The sequence below is a fragment of the Triturus cristatus genome, chromosome 7 (assembly GCF_964204655.1).
Source record: "Triturus cristatus chromosome 7, aTriCri1.1, whole genome shotgun sequence".
Lineage (NCBI taxonomy): Eukaryota > Metazoa > Chordata > Amphibia > Caudata > Salamandridae > Triturus > Triturus cristatus.
Window position 1 is genome coordinate 431965215 of NC_140590.1, and position 17663 is coordinate 431982877.

Below are 17663 nucleotides of genomic sequence, written 5' to 3' on the forward strand. Positions count from 1 at the left end.
AAGCTGTTCCCACTAATGGGGGTTCAAGTTGTCACTGAGGCTTGACATTATATTAATAATTCACTGCTTACAGGTCAGCAGTGTACAACAAGGAGAACAGAAGCTAGACCTCTTCTGACGGTAGAGAGGAAGGGGGTACTGAAGAGATGAATGAGTAAGAGGCAAAGTGATATGAAGAAGGAAATACAAGAGATTATGCTGACCATAGAGAGGCACTGATTTACAAGTGGGGGCCACTTCAGTGGGAACCCTGAAGGTTGACTATGAACGATGTGCTACTAAACTAAAGCTGGGCAAATTTGGATGGAGACAGAGTCACAGATTTGAAAAGCATAACAGCAGAAGGACTTTCCGTTTCTCTTCTCATTCCTGTTCTTTTGCTATACCTGCAAATACAAAATGCTTGTGAGTTATTGCGGACATGCTTTTCGACTCTTTGAAAGAAAAAGTTAGATAGTAAAGTACTCACTTGTAAAATGTTGGTGAGTAAACAACAGTACAATTTTGGTGTCCTACAGAGAAAAGCGAAGCAGGTTATGCACCCACACACAAAAGAATCATGGGTTATTGGTACCAAAAAACCCTTGTGAGAAAAAAGAATGTACGATGTTACAACTCATACATTTACAACGCATGCCTTTACAATGCAGTTTTTACATCGCAACATCCTTTACAATGCATTATTTTACATCGCATACCACTACATCGCATTTTTAAAAACTACCTTTACAATGCATTCCATTACATCGTTGAATTGTTGCCTGAACGCGCGGACAGCCGCTTGTACTTGTGCTCTGCTTTGCATTACCACTTTTAAAAACTGTATTTTAAAACTGTAACTTTTTAATACGAGGTAGAAACTTACTGAGAAGTTGTCTCCTTTGAATTTCTCTCGGCGCTCGCCTCCTCGGTCTCGCTATCTCTTACTCTCACTCCCCTCCCCAGGCCCCAGCCTATCGGCCGCAAGGAGGAGGAGCTTAAGGGCAGGGCTTAGCATAAAATTCTGGTGGTAGCGCGGGAAAGGGAATTGTTGCCTGAAAGCGCGGACAGCCGATTGTACTTGTGCTCTGCTTTGCATTACCACTTTTAAAAACTGTTTTTTAAAACTAACTTTTTAATACGAGGTAGAAACTTACTGAGAAGTTGTCTCCTTTGAATTCTCTCGGCGCTCGCCTCCTCGCTCTCGCTATCTCTTACTCTCACTCCCCTCCCCAGGCCCCAGCCTATCGGCCGCAAGGAGGAGGAGCTTAAGGGCGGGGCTTAACATAACATGCCCGCAGCAACGCGGAAGCGCAGCGGACGCGCGCAGCCGGCGCGCCGATGGTGCACCGAAGGCGCGCCTAAGGCAAGCCCGTCTGCGCCCGTCCACCCCCGCCCGGGCCCAAGGGCCACAGACTCTGGCCAAATTACCACGTATACCTCCAACTTTCTGCGCTCGTTAGTCACATGCAGCTCTTCCCTCACTTATTCTTGCGAAAACCGCTTGAAGGAGCTCAACCTTTTTGTTCAAAACCCCCACCATGCCCCCCCCTGTCCACAGCCCCTCAACTGCCACCACCCATCCACACAAAATCAGCAGGCAGACCGCCCTGAACATACTTTACTTAAACACTCGCTCATTGGTTAAACACCAATTGGACATTTTCTTGCTACTTAGTCAGTTCAGTTCAGTTCATAAGGCTTTATTCGGAGCTTAAAGACAAAGTCCATAAAAGCACATACATACATATAAAACAACATCATCATTTTGACAAATCAATCTAACATTTAAAATACTTTAAAACAGTTTTAAAATGACATACTTGGCCTTGCTTTAATGGCCCGTAGAAGAAAAGTGGCAGTAAAAAAACAGACATCAGGTGATGGGTTGAATAACAATTTCATAGTATCATTTACAGTCCTAACTCCATACTTCTTAAAAACGGGTTTTAAAAAAGCTGAACGAATATTCCCATAAAATGAACAAAACAGTAAGAAGTGCACGGTACTTTGTACAGTAATATTGTCACATGGGCAAGGGCCAATTGGGTGTTTTCTAATGCTTGGAAATGCCACCAAATGATGAACAATACCAAAACGGAGTCTTGTCAGAACGAATCTGTGGGAGGGTCTGGAAACAAAACTCAAGTACGGTTGAAACCCTGTCGTTTCACTGAAACTTCCATAAAACCGACAGGTTGTTAAATTACCACTAATCCTCCCTCGCTTCTCGTTCCTATAGTTCATAAAAGCAGATTTCAACTACTTAGTCTCAAAAAACCAGACTTACTTCTGGTAACGGAAGCATGGCTTACTCAGGATTCTGCTCCCGACATCTTAGCAGCCCTCCCCTCGGAATACTACATACTTACAGCCAACCGTCCCTCGGGAAAAAGTGGTGGTGGAGTCGCCGCCATTATTCATAAAGATCACGTTTTTACCTCCCTCACCCCTCTGACCCTTCCAGGGGTGGAGAATTTAGTGATTCAGCTCGAGGCCACTACTGGTTCGACTGTCTTGGTACTACTGTATCGTCCACCATCTGCCATGCCCACCTTCCCTTCAGCCCTCAGCGAACAAATGACCTACCTCCTCACCAATCACGGAAGTATTATGCTCATTGGCGACATGAACTACTGGTTCAATGACGCCCGGGGTGGTCCCCACGCCGCGGAACTGTCAGAACTGCTTGTCAGCCTGAATCTCATCCAACATGTTTCCACACCCACCCACGCCAAAGGACACATCCTCGACCAAATTTGGACCTCAAACCTCACTCTTTCTGCCCTCACGGTCGCACCCTGCATCTGGTCTGATCATCACCTTATTAACTTCACTATCACCACTATTCCCAACCAGCACTTGCCCCCCACTGCCGGTGGCATATCCAGGAGATGGAGCTCCATTGACAAATCCGGCTTCATTAACTTCTTAGCTAGGTCTATGCCCCCTCTCAACCCTGATGTTGAGGTCATGGACTCCGCCATAACTGATTGGTTACTTAAGGCCTGTGATCTCCATGCTCCTCTTACCAAATTCACCCGCTCCCGCCATTCTGATGCTCATAAGTGGTTTTCTGCTGAGCTCAAAAAACTGAAACTCGAGCTACGGCAAAAAGAAAGGAAATGGAGACTACACTAAGGCTCGGTGGACAACTCCTTTTCTCCTCAGCCCTTACGGATTATAAAAATGCCATTCGGGAAGCTAAAGCCACATACTTCTCCGCCAAAATCCTGAATGCTCAAAACAAATCTAAAGAGATTTTCTCTATAATTAACGATTTATGTAACTCAGATCGAATCCAACCCGCTCAGTCACCCACTCAGGAGCTTTGCAACTCGCTGAACTCCTACTTCCTGGATAAAATCTCCACCATAAAAGCCAGTATCCCCGCTCAACGTTGCCCGGACAATGTGGATTCCAGCACTACCTGCCCTCTTACTCTCGATCGTCTCCCCGCTTTATGCCCCCTGACCCTATCGGCACTGCTGTCTCGAGTCAAATCCGGCTCCCCCAACGATCACTGCCCCCCTCATATTTTAAAGGAGGTTCTATCTCACTTCCCTCACTGTGTGCTTTCTCTCCTTAATGAATCCCTATCTCAAGGTAAGGTCCCCTCTGCTTTTAAGAAGGCTATAGTGGTGCCACTATTAAAAAAACCTGGAGCTGACCCCCTCAACCACTCTAATTATCGCCCCATATCTCTGCTTCCTTACCTAGCAAAGATTCTTGAGGCTCATGTCACCAAGTCTCTATCTAATTTTATCGAGCTATCCGACCACCTGGAACCCAACCAAGCCGGTTTCCGCCCTGCACACACTACCGAATGGGTTATCCTTGCCGTGTTAGACACCTTACGATCCAATGCAGACAACAGCATCCATCAGGCCCTCGTCCTCCTTGATTTGTCCGCTGCGTTTGACACGGTGGACCATCACATCCTCCTGTCCCGTGTCAAGCAGGCGGGCATACAAGGCTCCGCATTCAACTGGATCAAGTCATTCCTTGAGGACAGAACGCAGGCAGTCCGCCTCAGCCCTTTCACCGCACCTATGGTGGACTCTTCATGCGGGGTTCCTCAGGGATCTTCCCTCTCCCCCCTCTTATTTAATCTTTACCTCAGACCCCTCATCAGTTCCCTAAAACATTTGAAGGTCACCACATTCAATTATGCAGACGACCTCCAGCTCGTCTTCAAGCTCAGTGGACCTAACTCTGTCTCCGATTTTCAGGCCACCATGCTCCACATCCAGCGCTGGATGAACTCTAACCACCTTAAACTTAATCCCGGCAAAACCGAACTAATCTTGCTGGGAAACAGTGCAACCACATGGGGCCCTCATTTCTGGCCTCCCGATCTCGGACCACCCCCCACTCCCTCCCCCTCAGTGAAAAGTCTAGGAGTGACACCTAATTCCGATCTCTCGCTTAGAGGTCAGGTAGGGTCAGTGGTTTCCTCATGCGTTTTCCAACTCAGGAAAATCAGGAAAATAGCTTACCTTCTCACCCCCTCGGCCCTCACTCAGGCAGTCATAGCCCTAGTTTTATCGCGCCTTGACTTTTCCAACTCGATCTACCTTGGCTTGCCCACTTATCTGCTCAAACGTCTACAAATGGTACAAAACTAGGCAGCCAGGCTTATCTTTAATCAATCCAAATGGCACTCCGCCAGGCCCCTGCTGGCTAAACTGCACTGGCTCACAGTCGCACAACGTGCTGCCTTCAAGACCGGGTGTCTCCTCTTCAAGGCCTTGTACTGTAGGAGCCCCAAATTCCTCAGCAGCCGCATCATGAAATACACCCCTAGTCGCACCCTCCGGTCTGGCAACCTGCGGTTGCTCGCCATCCCGACTATCAAACTTAAACGTCAAGGAGGGCTCAAATTCTCCTACCTTGCTCCCTGTTTTTGGAACTCACTGCCCTTAGACATCAGAAAACAGGACAACCTCATGGGCTTTAGGAAAGTCCTCAAAACACAGCTGTTTGCACTATCTTACAACTAGCCTCCCCGCCGTGTCACCTGGCCTCAATTCAGCGCCATGAAACCTTCTGGTGTACGCGCGCTTTACAAATTCATCATAACATAACATAACATCACATTATACCATTACTATGCATACCATTACAACGCATACCAGTACATCGCATTTAAGGTAAGTGTTGGATAGTGTAGGGGTAATCATTACTATTCTAACTCCAGTGAGTGCAACAGTAGGGTAAGTGTTGGATAGTGTAGGGGTAAAAATTACTATTCTAACTCCAGTGAGTGCAACAGTAGGGTAAGTGTTGGATAGTGTAGGGGTAAAAATTACTATTCTCACTCTAGTGAGTGCAACAGTGTAAGGGTACTATGCGTTGTAATGGTATGCGTTGTAATGACTTGCGATGTAATGCCTGTGTTGTAGTGACATGCATTGTAATGACATGCATTGTAGTGACATGCGATGTAATAGCTGTGTTGTAATGTCATGTGATGTAAATGATGTTGCGATGTAATGACTGCATTGTAAAGGTAGTGCGATGTAATGCCTGCGTTGTAAAGGTTGTTTCCCGAGAAAAAATTATGCCAAGGCATTGGAGAAGGGTGATTAGAAAACTAAAGGTAGATTTGAAACTAGCATCTATCCAAGACTTAACTTGTTTAATAAAAACTATGGACTGCCATAGACATAACATTGTAGGAATGTGCAATTTTTGACATGGTCACTGTTAGAAACGGGTATTCCCGGGAGGCTGGGGCATGTTCCAAAGCCAGGCAGAAATGCTCATTCTAGTCAGGGCAAGGGAGTTACACACTGAAGATAACCCCAGCTCACCCCCTTGGCACGAGCAGTTAGGCTTATCCCAGAGGCAATGTGTAAAGCATTTGCGCAACACACACACAGTGGCGACACACTAGGCACACTACAAAAGAGACTCCACACAAGGTTATATAAAAATAGCCTTTGTATTAAGTAAAACACATTAGAATCACCATCACAGATATATACACTGTGCCAACTGGCACCAGGTCATAATTTACAGGGGACTATGTACAAGGCAGCGGCACTCAGGTCGCTGCCAGAAACATCATCAAAACAACCAATGAATGCAAAGCAACCAGTATCTACTTGCAAGATCATGAACCTAGCATCAACACATTAATATGGGGCAAAAACACATTAGATCAGGCATGAACTCAGGCATGAACCTAAAACACCATAGCATGATATCAGGCATGCACATTAGCATTAGGCATAATCATAGTATGACATTAGGCATAAAACCAGCAGTGCACCATAGTAACATTAACAGGGTGCCTACATCACCTTTAGGGCCTTGTGTCTCAATGCCACCATACAAATGACCAAAAGTGGCCCCCAAAACTTTGTAGCTGTCCACACCAAACTGGCACTCACCGTGCCTTGAGAGCCCCCGTGGGACTCTAAATCAAATGGTACCCACGTTGCAGTTACCGCTACGGCGGCGCAACTGGTGAATAAAAACAATGAGGCACTGGCACATCTGTGCACTCTGGACCCCTACTGGGGCCCTGTGGAACAAATGGGGCCAACGTTGCAGCTGCCCGTGCTGGTGCGGTGCAGCTGTACCGGGAAAATGTGGCGCTCTGGAGCCCCGCTCTGCGGCTCTCTTTACAAATTTGCCCCCCAAAACGTTGCAGTGCCCAGCAATTGCGGCGCAATTGTACAACCCAAGAAGAACACTGGCACCACTGATCGCGTTGGAGCCCCACTCCAGGACTCTGGGGTAAAAGTGTGCCCCCAAGCGTTGCAGCTGCCCGTCCTTGTGCGGTGCAGCTGTGCAGACCACAATCCCTTCCACCAACCATGCCCAATTTGAGCCCCCACTCACTGGGGCTTCCTCGAGGGCTGTGTTCCCTTCTCAGTCAGCGAGAAACTGCTGCAGCAGGACCCGGAGCGAAGTCTACAGCAAGTCCACCCAGCGCAGTCTCTTCCGTCTCCTCTGCCTCAGGAGGCTTTCTTTCCACCTCAACTGGGTTGGCAGGCACTCGGGGCTCTCCTCGCCGGTCAAGAGAGCCCCCGGTTGTACAGCCGGCTGCACCTCTTCTGCTTCTGGGCAAAGACAATTGGCTCAACCCACAGTCAGGCGGAGTCGGCCTAACTTCAGGGTCGCGGTTTCTTTTGTCGGGCCGGGCCACGGCAGTGATTCCTCCTCACAAGTGCGGGGTGGGCACCCGCTATAAATCAAAGACCATTGCGGGGTGGGCACCCGCCATCCCCCAAAAAAAGGCATAGAACAGTTGGCTGGGCTCCCGCTAGACTGGCAACCATGCGGGTGGGAATCTGCCGGCAAAGAGGCAAAAACGCGGGGTGTGCACCCGCCAAAAAAAAAAGGAATAGAACAGTGGGGTGGGCTCCTGCTAGACTGGCAACCATGCGGGTGGGCACCCGACGGCAAAGAGGCAAAAACGCGGGGTGGGCTCCCATAACGAGCACACGAACAGCGGGGCACCCGCTCACAGCAGCAGTCAGGCGGGGTGGGCACCCGCTTTTACCACTAATATGCGGGGTGGACTCCCGTTGGCTTCAGGAGCACAGAGGGGAATCCCACACGCCGGGTTTCCCTCGCAACAGTTGGCAGCACAGCGCTGCAGACCACCAGCTCCCCTTCTTGTCCTGGGTAAAATATAGCGCTCCAGGAATAAAAAAATAGCACTCCTCTTCTCCTGAGGCACAGTCCATGGGCTCAGGCTGGACAAGGATCAGCAGGCAGTAGGGCAGCTCAGCCTTAGTCTTAACTCAGTCTTAACTCAGCAAGGTGGCAGTCCTCCTGGCACAGCAGTCTTTACTCCAGCAAAAGTCTCTTCTTGGTCTAGTAGAAGGCAGAGGGGCAGAGCTGGGCACAAGCAGGCCAGCACACAGGGACCCTCAGGAGCCAGCAGCTGGGTCCCGTGGCGGTTCCTCCTGGCAGAGTGTCCCCTCCTAGTAAACACAAGCACTGGTACATGGGGTCACAGCCCCTCTATTTATATTACATTTCTTCTTTGTCCGCCCCATTCTATAAGCCTCTGGAAGGGTCTTGGAGGTTCCAGTCCCAACTGGCTCTGGGAGGGGTGTCAGTCACTTTGTTTACCAGGCTTCCCTCCTCCTTTGTGAGCTGGGGCTGGGTCATCAGACACACCACGGGGGGCGGAGCCAGCATTGTACAGGGCAGGCACAGATCTATTCAGGGACAGGGGACTTCTCCTCCCACTACTCCAATTGCAGATATTCTATTCAGCCTAGTGCTGACTCGCCCTGCCCTCCCTGGAGCCACCCACACCTCACCAGCCCCGGTCACTTCTAGAACCAGACATTCAATACACAACAGGCAGGTAGGCACATAGCACACAGAAATACCAACTTCTAAAAGTGGCATTCCTAGAATAGTGAAAATAAATCTGCGCACACCATTGCGCAGCATTTATTATTTCCATTCCATTCATGCCAAACATGACATACATATTTTGTTCCATTTAGGAGTTATCCCATAAGGGGGTGGGGGGGTCCCAATGTTAGCCAATGGAGGGCAGAGAGCACAAGCACTTTGCACTGCTAAACAGTACAAGAGTGCCCAGAGTCCTAAATCCACCAACACCATGTTAGAAAGCCAGGAGGAAGGCAAAAAGTTCAGGGATGACCCAGCAAAAAGGGTCAAGTACAACCGTCACCCTCACCTTTTGCCTGGTATTTGATGTGATTTTGACTGAAAGTTAACTGGGCTCCTGCTAACCTGATCACTAGTGCCAAATCTCTTTCCCAAAACTGTAAAATTGTTTCCCCAATTGAAAAATACCTTTAGTACTCCCTGTAAGTCCCTAGTAAATGGGATCTCTGGTACCTAGGGCAAGGAGACTAAAGAGGGCCCTGAAGGGCTGCAGCATGAATTGTGCCATCCTAAAGGACCCCTCACCAAACATATACAGACTGCAGCTACTGTCTTGGTGCAGACAAAAGTGAAAATGTGACATGGCCCACAGACAGAGACTACATGAAGTATAGGTAAGTCACCCCTAGAGCAGGGCTTACATCCCTAAGGCAGGGTGCACTACACTTCATGCGTGGGCATAACTGCATGGGCAGATATGCCCCAGTGCTGGTCAATTCTTTTGCTGCCAGTAAGTGACAAGGGAAGCCATTTGAAATACATGTGCTGGACACTGGTGAAAACAAGTTCCCCAGCTACATGATGGCTCAAACCAGAGATGTTTGGTATCTCATTTTAATAAGCCCACACAGATTCCAGTGTTGGACTCATTTATACATGCATTCAGAGGGCACCTTGGAGGTGCTCACTGAAAACCTACTAACTACTGGTGTGCTTACGGACTGGCCCCTGCCAGCCTGTCACCCACAGACATGTTTCTGATCCCAAGGGTGAAGGCCTTTGCTCTTAGGAGGTCAGCCTGCTCGGCCAAAGGGTGTTTACAACCCCTCCCACATGATGACCTGAGAATTAGCATGCCAAGGCAGGAAGCTTCAAAGAACCTATTGCCTTTGGTATGCAAACCTGGCTTCTCTCACAGGAGTGATTGCTGTCCCTCCCCTTGACTAGGGCCCATTTGGTGCATGGACAAGGTGGGAAAATGAGTAGTGTGTTCACCTTCAGGCTAGCTCCCCCCTAAGGTGGGCTTCTTGAAGTGAAGACGAAATTTCAGAGTCTGCCATCTTGGTAATGGCAAACTTAGGAACTCTGGGACAGGGTTATGTCTACAGGAAGTGGTCATATAGTGGGTGTAGTGAACCCATAGCTAGGTAGCCCATTGGCTATTACCCTACATTCCCCAACACCCCTGAATTCAGTATTTAGGGGAGCCCCTGGCACCAGGAAATCAAATCCTGCTGACCTGAAAGAAGAAGGCTAACGAGTTGAAGTGGGCCAACAGTGCCAATGTGGTCCCCAGACCCTCCAGAATCGAAGCCCTCCTTAGGTTTCCCTGCTGTGAATTTCACAACATTGCCTGCAGCCTCTGTTTGCAGATCCCTCTACAGCGACAAAACCCCAATGGCTAAGGACACCTCTGCACCCATCGCCCCTGGCCTGTGGAAAAGAGGACCAAAGTTGTCCCCGACCATTATGAGGCCTGAGCTCCCCCTGTTGATTCAGCCCGACTGGCCTCCCAGTCCTGGTTAAGACTTTCTGGTATGAAAATGAATCAAAGTTCAAATGTGGAATTTCTAATGGATAGGAACTACCACTTTCAGGTAAGCTGCTTAAACTCATAACAGAGACTTCAGCATGTTTGCTTTTAGCTTTATAAGCCAGATGTTTGGATTTCATCAAAGATTACTGTCAAATGAACCCTAACTCTTTAAGCTTTGTATTCCGGCAATCTTAATACTGGTCTTACTGGTCTCTCTGGACTTGGTGTTGCTCCATAGTTTTTTGTGTGTGAAATGTGAAGATGGAATTTTGTATACGTACTAAACCTATGGTGCATTCAATTACATGCCCCACCAGTTATGCTACAAGCGAGTCCTCGGAGTAGTTCACAGCTGTGGCCATTATCTAATATTTAACTAATTTCCATTATTTTTCCATTTGCTTTGATTTTTATTGTAATGGGTTTTCCTGTTTTCTTTCATTGGATTTATATTTATAATTCCAATAAATATTTGAATCACTTATCGTTTTTCCCTATTACATTTTATTGTTTTATTTGAAGTTAGTCTAGACATTTTTATGTTTCATGAGGCTGAACACCAGTTAGCGGTGCCATGTGTACGCATACATTCACTTTGGATTTCAATGAGCGGCATGCAGATAACTGCGGACTCTACTCTAGTACCAAATACACCACAAGCACCCTGCAATCTGAGGTAGCCAGAAGGGCTTCTTTACACTGCATCGCAGGGAGACAAAAGCCTGCAAATGCTCGAGCTTCCAGACAATGAATATGCAGACACTGGAACTCCTTCGTAGGCTGCGGAACCTGCTGATACCAAACATGTTCGGCCAATCAGCTCCCTTTACATGTGTGGGTCTCACATATGACTACAGGGATAGCTTTCGATTGCGTGCACAATGCGAGTTGAATAAATGATTCAATTGCAGCGAGTCAGCGTGAACTAAGGCCACTCGTTGGTGCTAAAATCACCCATTTGGTACTTTGTGAATTTCCGTTTTTGAAAAAGGTTAATGTTCTGTACCTTCCAAACTCTTGACTTTTAATTTCACCAAAAAGGTTTTAATGTCATTTGCGAGAAAATACTTCCATTTATTGTTTAAATCTGCCTTCTAGGGAAACCTTGAACAAGAAGAGACTAAAGTGGTTCGGATTCAGCTGGAGCTGAACCAAGTGAAGTCAGAGGTGGACAAAAAGCTTGGAGAAAAGGAAGAAGAGATTGATTCTATCAACAGAAACAACCAGCGGGTTGTGGAAGCCATGCAGCTCACGCTGGAAGCTGAGATCAGGAGCAAAAACGAACTTCTTAGAGTTAAAAAGAAGATGGAGGGAGATTTAAACGAGTTGGAGGCCCAACTGAACCACGCCAGCCGCCAGGCCGTAGAGAGTCAAAAGCAGCTTAGAAACCTTCAGGCACAGATGAAGGTAAGTGTGGTTAATACACAGTACTGCATTACCTTTTTAGCACTTTGCAAAAACCATATCATTATTATTATTTTAGTCTTGTGTTTCTTTGCCCTATTTAGTATTTGTTATGGTATCATCTATACAAATATGATTGTGCTTAATGTTAAAATGTGGAAAGTGTTGCATTACTATTGCTGTTTCGTTGTTGATATTAACAACATTATTCTTATTAACCATTCCTATGTACCTGGATATTTTTACAGGCTTTCATAAAGACGTTTAGTAATTGCCACAAGCAATGAAAGCTCTTAGGGTACATTTAGTCAGCATCTGAATGCCACAGCTTTAAAGGTTTCACCCAGATATTTCATCTGCTCAAAGCAGCCTGTGTGTCTGGGTGAAACTGACCTCCAAATGGGGAGCGGCATGCGGGAATCAGCGTGGTAACAACAATTCCCACATGTTTGTTTGTCCCCATCTCTCAGGGCCAATCTCACAGTAAGGTGATATTCAGCTAATGTGAAAAATATTTTGCAATACATGGCAGTACTGGCCCTTGAATGTTGCAAATGTAGTAGGTAGAAAAGGGAAGGTACTTGGGGCTAAATTTACACTCGGGTAGAGAAAATGCATGGGTTTTAGAATAGTACATTTGGGTTCCACCTTCCTCTCTACAGAGTAAAAATGTGCTACAAATTTGTTAATTTAATGTTTTATCTTTTATTTTCAACGTTGGGACCTGGCCTGGGCCTGACTGGGAAACCGAAAGCAGCCTTGGCAAAAATGTTCAAACCAGCCGTGCTACCTTCATCTCCTCACGCTACCTCTCTCTTTGTATTAATTCTATTCCCTCTCTTTCTCTCTTCTCTCCTTTTTATCCCTCTGTAATCGCTTTTACTTTACCTCCATCCTCACCTCCCAAAAGACTGCTGCAGTTAATCTCGAGTGAAAGTGACAGAAGCAGCAGTCTAACTAGTACTTATTGGGAAGGTCATTATGCAGTGGTGGCTAGTAGGGAAAGGGTGTGGCGGGTGGTGGTACAATGGGCGGGTTGAAAATATTTTTTTTAAACGCACTTACCTTTTGCCACCAGCTGCATCTCTCCTCCGCTTCTCTGCTTTTTCTGACTCCAGTCCGGAAGAACTGCAGTAAGCACCCGGGCACATAGGCTTCCCTGAGCCAATCACAATGCTTCAATACAGCATTGTGATTGGCCTAAGTGCCGTAGATCGGTGCTCAGGTTGGGATAGGGAGACTCTGCATATTCCCTACCAGGCTGTTCGGTGCAGCCTGGTTGGGAATATGCAAAGTGCGCATGATTGCTAGGCCGGGCATAACGGCCAGCTAAGCAGTCATGCGCACTTAGTGTGCATAGTCAACTCTGAGACACCAGCCCCACCACAACCCAGTCCTGCAGCAACCAAAAATTACGTTCAGTTATTATCAGTTAACTTTTCCCTCTTTCACTGCTCTAGGAGCAGTGGGGCGACGCTCCTCGCCCTTAGCAGAGGAATGGCCACTGTCGTTATGCAAGACCCTGTGACTAGAGATTTTGTGACACGAACGTCTCATACATAGGTTGTTTCAAAAACTCAAAAAGAGATCCCAAAAAGCTAGTGCATTATTGCAACCACTTTTTAGAACTATATCTTAGTACATCTCATTATAAAGTACTAAAAAACTAGTAAATTCTCTTTTTGAAACCAATTCTGTCAATACTATGTGGCAGACTTCTCACGATATTTTATTTTGACTACCTTATTAGGTATATTCATGACTCACTGTTGATGTCTTGCAGTAAGAGCACACATTGGTATACCTTCCAGTACAAAAAACAACTAATCCTTGGTATCTATGTGATGAACTATGACATTTCACTACTCATTGTTCCCATTTTATTTTAATATAGGATGCTCAAGTGCAACTTGATGAGGTTCTCAGGGCAAATGAAGATCTGAAGGAAACCCTAGGAAATTTAGAGCGCAGAAACCAGCAGCAGCATTCGGAAATCGAAGAATTGAGAACAAGTCTTGAACAGACAGAAAGATCTCACAGGCTCACTGAACATGAGCTTATGGAAGTCAGCGAACGTGTGCAGCTACTGCATAGTCAGGTACAAGACTGCAATACAATAAAGTTCAAATGTTTCAAATGGCTCTACAATGAGAGCTGGGATAACTGAGTGGGGAATGTAAGGTTTAAATAAGTAAGCCAATGCCTTGTTAGGTTGTCATGCAGCTTCCGACCTTCCAGTAGGAACTGTTAATTTGTTGGGCAACATGAACGTAGGGAGGGTGCTAGACTGATTCCATGCACCCCTGCAGGATATGTCGTCCTAGATACCAGCTAGCTCAGAGTGCCACCATATGCAAACTTTAAACATAGATAGGAAGCAAATTTTTTGGCAACCACAGAGCATGAAAAACCTGAGCCCCTCCCCCCAGGGATCGTGTTGAGAGATCTAGAGCCTTTTCACTCTGCCACTCATGCTCTCTTTCTCTCAGAGAAATATACAAGATACACACAGAGAAACTTTTTTCAAAATGTATTGGATCATCATGATTCATATATAGAATATATTTGCTGCAGTGATCAATAGACAGAAGCAGGTGAAAGTGATTAGCAGTACAAGAACTGTGAACAGAATGAACAGTTCCACCATCTTGCAAAATCAATGTATATATGCACGCCTAGAAAAATAATATATAAAGATATATATGTATGTATAGCATATTCCTATGATGCGTTACCTAACCTAGATGCCCAGGGTGTATGTATGTGTTCTAAGAATCACCAGCTAGATGATCTAAACCCTATTACCTGCAGGGAATGAATGTAGGTCCCCGTCTCAGTCACAGATTGGACATCCGTCCTTGCAGAGGGATCAGCAAGCAGCTTGGCTGAGGTATCAGCATGCAGTTACCTCACAATGATAGCAAGTGCTCCTCTGCCTAAACCTAGAAATGTGTGTTTATTGATAACAAAAGACATCCTTGCTCTTGAGCCCATGACCTTAGTCAGGCCGTGATTGTTATCATCTATTGATAGTTGTGTTGCCTTACGGATAAAAACAAATAACAACATTTGCACAATGTGAGTCGAGGCCTTGTACATGATGTTCAAGATTTCATGATAAGGTTGTTACTAAGTGGAATTTGTAAGCAATGTAGTTTCCGAGAAACTAATCCTACATTGTCACGCACGCAAATGTGTGTCAAAAGTCATTGTGAGAAAGACAAGGCAACTGGGGAAATGTGTACATGTTGAAAATGGCAGTGTTTCTCCCCTGGCCTAACTAAGACACATGACAATGTAAATATCGAGAAATCCTGAGCTCATCCCTGATAGCCTATGGTGTAACATGCTTCCCAAAGAGAAATGAAAGGGAAGTACTAACTTCAAAATTAAAGTGACCTGTGTTCTTTTCAAAGGCTGAATGGACAGGGGCTCCGCAGTTACCTTATAGGCTGGTACACTGAAATGCTCCTGACTTCAAGGAGCTCCTATGAGGACACCACCCATTCCATGAATGTCAAGGGAAAAAAGACTTCTCTACCACTGCTTCTTGGCCACAGTAAAAGGTCTGGTACCAATTATTGAGATGACTGGATAGCTTCCTCCTTTTCACTCCTAAAGTTCACAAATTCGAGGGACAGCTCCCTGGATACAGTGGGAAGCATGCTCAGACATTCTCAATAGCCGTTGCCTGCTAAAATGTAGTTCCAGCTTTCTAGGCTGCTAAATATCTTCCTTCTGGTCAGACAAAGTTTCAAAAACTTACAAGGACAGTTTCCAGGATAAAGGGCATGGGCTGCAGTGGGAGACAGTCTCTGCTACTTTCTTATCCAGGGTTCCAGCACATGGCCTTGTTACTGCTGGTACCTAGTTTTTCTACTATGATGCCCTTCTTTCCCCTTAATCTCCCTGGAATTATAGTAAGCCAGCTGAGCTGACCTTTGAGCGGCAAATTTCACAGAACAACGAAGAACAGGTCCAGGCCTTTCGTCTTCCGACATATTAGTTTTCCAACTTAACACAGTATCAGGCCCTTCATTACCTGTTCATCTTGAAGTCCTGTTTTGATGTGAAGTCTTTGGGCATAGGACATTTTCTTACAGTGGTTACTGGCTATGTTCCTTGTACTTCACATCAACACCATGTCAGAAAACCCAATCACAGGTTGTTGTAAATGGCAGACTCTTTATCTCTTCAAGGGTCTGGCCTTTTTAATTCAGAACCTTCCATTTCACACCAGCAACAAGCCCATTTACACATGTTCTGGATTTTAGGAAACTTCCTGGAGAGACAGGAACCATCTTGCTAGTGGGGAAGACAAACTCCAAAAGTGAGTTCTAATCACATCCTTCCTTTGTATGAAGATACTGTTAGGTTTCCTGCTGGTGTTTGTAAGTAATGTTGCTGTTATTACCCTTCCCCTGCCTTTATGACAGGGATCAAGTCACAGACCATCTACTGTAAGACCCTTTGTTTTTGGGTGGGCGTCACTTCACAACTTTCAGCTGTACTGGGGAAATCTAATTACTGCCATCATTGCAGGGGGTGCCTATCCTCTTGCAGATGCAGTTACAGATCCACTTTGAGAACTAGCTAGACTTCAGACAGAGATTAATAACTTTTATAAAAAATCATCTTTAGGGCACATCATAATCACAAGTACATTTATTATACCACAAATTATATTTTAATGGCCGTTTCCAAAGTCAATTTTGAAAATATTATGCTTAATCTTAAAGCAGTTCTTGGTAAAATGGAAATGATACATTCAGCTTTATGCAGCACTTTGATCTTATTACTGCAGAGAAATGCAAATTCCTTATTTGGCATGGATCACGTTTATATATTGTTGGAAAGTGGATTGTTAGTAGGAGTAAGGTTGCACTTACCACTAGCAATAAGGTCACTAATGCAATATAAGTTCCAGACAAGGTCTCAATAAATGATTCCCTTGCTCAACCCTTGATAGCTGGCAATGAGCAGGCAGGCTTAACTTAGGAAACAGGTGTGTAAAGGATTTAAAAACACCAATACCTTAAATAAGTAAGACACAACACATAATAAAAATCCAACACTGATTTATACAAACAGGAAATATTTCTTTCTTTACAATGACACCAAAACAACAAAACTCCAATACAGGGAACCAGAGATATGAATTTTTAAAGAATAAACACTTTCTAGTGGTTAAGAACCAATAGCGCCAAATTGAGACATCTGGTCACACTTGGCCGGGACAAAGTCAAAGTTTGAGGCCAACCGCGATGGAGCCCTGGTCAGATACACCAAGTGGGAGGCCTCGGTCAAAATTTTATCTTCACACTTAGAAACTTTTTCAGTGCATTTTCTCCAGACTGCGAGCAAGGCAATTCAGTAGGGGGTTTGCCAGCGGGGTTCAGAGGGAACCCTGGTTAAATACTGAAGATCTTGAGCTCCGGATCTTTCAACTGTACGAACCCGAAATCCAGGCCTGGCTGTGGTGCGAAGTAGTTGGCTTGACTCTCGACATCGGGTCGCTCTCCTTATGGAGATTCTTTACAAAGTTCTCAAAAGTTCTCAAAATTTCAGGAGGTGCTCTCTGAAGTTCCTTTGGGGGTCCAAGTGTCCACAAACCAAATCCAAAGTTCCAGAGTCTCTGAGTTGCTCCTCGGAAGTTGGGACTACAGTTCTAACATTGCACCATTGGCAAATCCTTTAAGGTGGTCAGCTGGATTCTTTTTGCCGACGATGATGTCAGTAGAGCACTTTTAACCTCTTGCTTTCAGGGAGTCCACTCCTTCTCTTTTTGAAGCAAGGCAAAGTCCTTAGAGCTGTAGTCCTTGGTGTGCAGCAGGCACAGTCATTCAGAGTGCAGTCCTCTTGGTGCAGGCCAGGGTTCCAGCAGGGCAATTCTTCTTCTTCTTGTCGTTTCAGGCATTTCAGGCATCAGATCTGAGTTGCCAGCAGCTCCAACATATTTATCCATATTTATCCAATGTGCTGGGGCGACAAGTAAGAGGGCACCCCTACCCGATGGGGTGCATGATACCACCCAAAAGCATGACATCTTCCTCCAAAGTGTGGCATATTCTTGTCCCACAAAGCACTGCACTTTAAAATTCAACACAGAGAATTTCTCCGTGGAGTGAAGACCTGG

The 17663-nt window shown here is 45.9% G+C and overlaps 1 protein-coding gene across 2 annotated transcripts in view; it reads left to right on the top strand.

Moving 5' to 3' along the window:
• Positions 1 to 17663, top strand: part of LOC146809876 (myosin-3-like) — a 290498-nt gene that overhangs the window by 228605 nt on the left and 44230 nt on the right. For both annotated transcript variants that reach the window (XM_085616730.1, XM_085616731.1), the window contains 2 exons: positions 11222 to 11530; positions 13422 to 13625. In XM_085616730.1, the coding sequence (XP_085472856.1) occupies positions 11222 to 11530; positions 13422 to 13625 (513 nt within the window). The remainder of the gene's footprint in view (positions 1 to 11221; positions 11531 to 13421; positions 13626 to 17663) is intronic.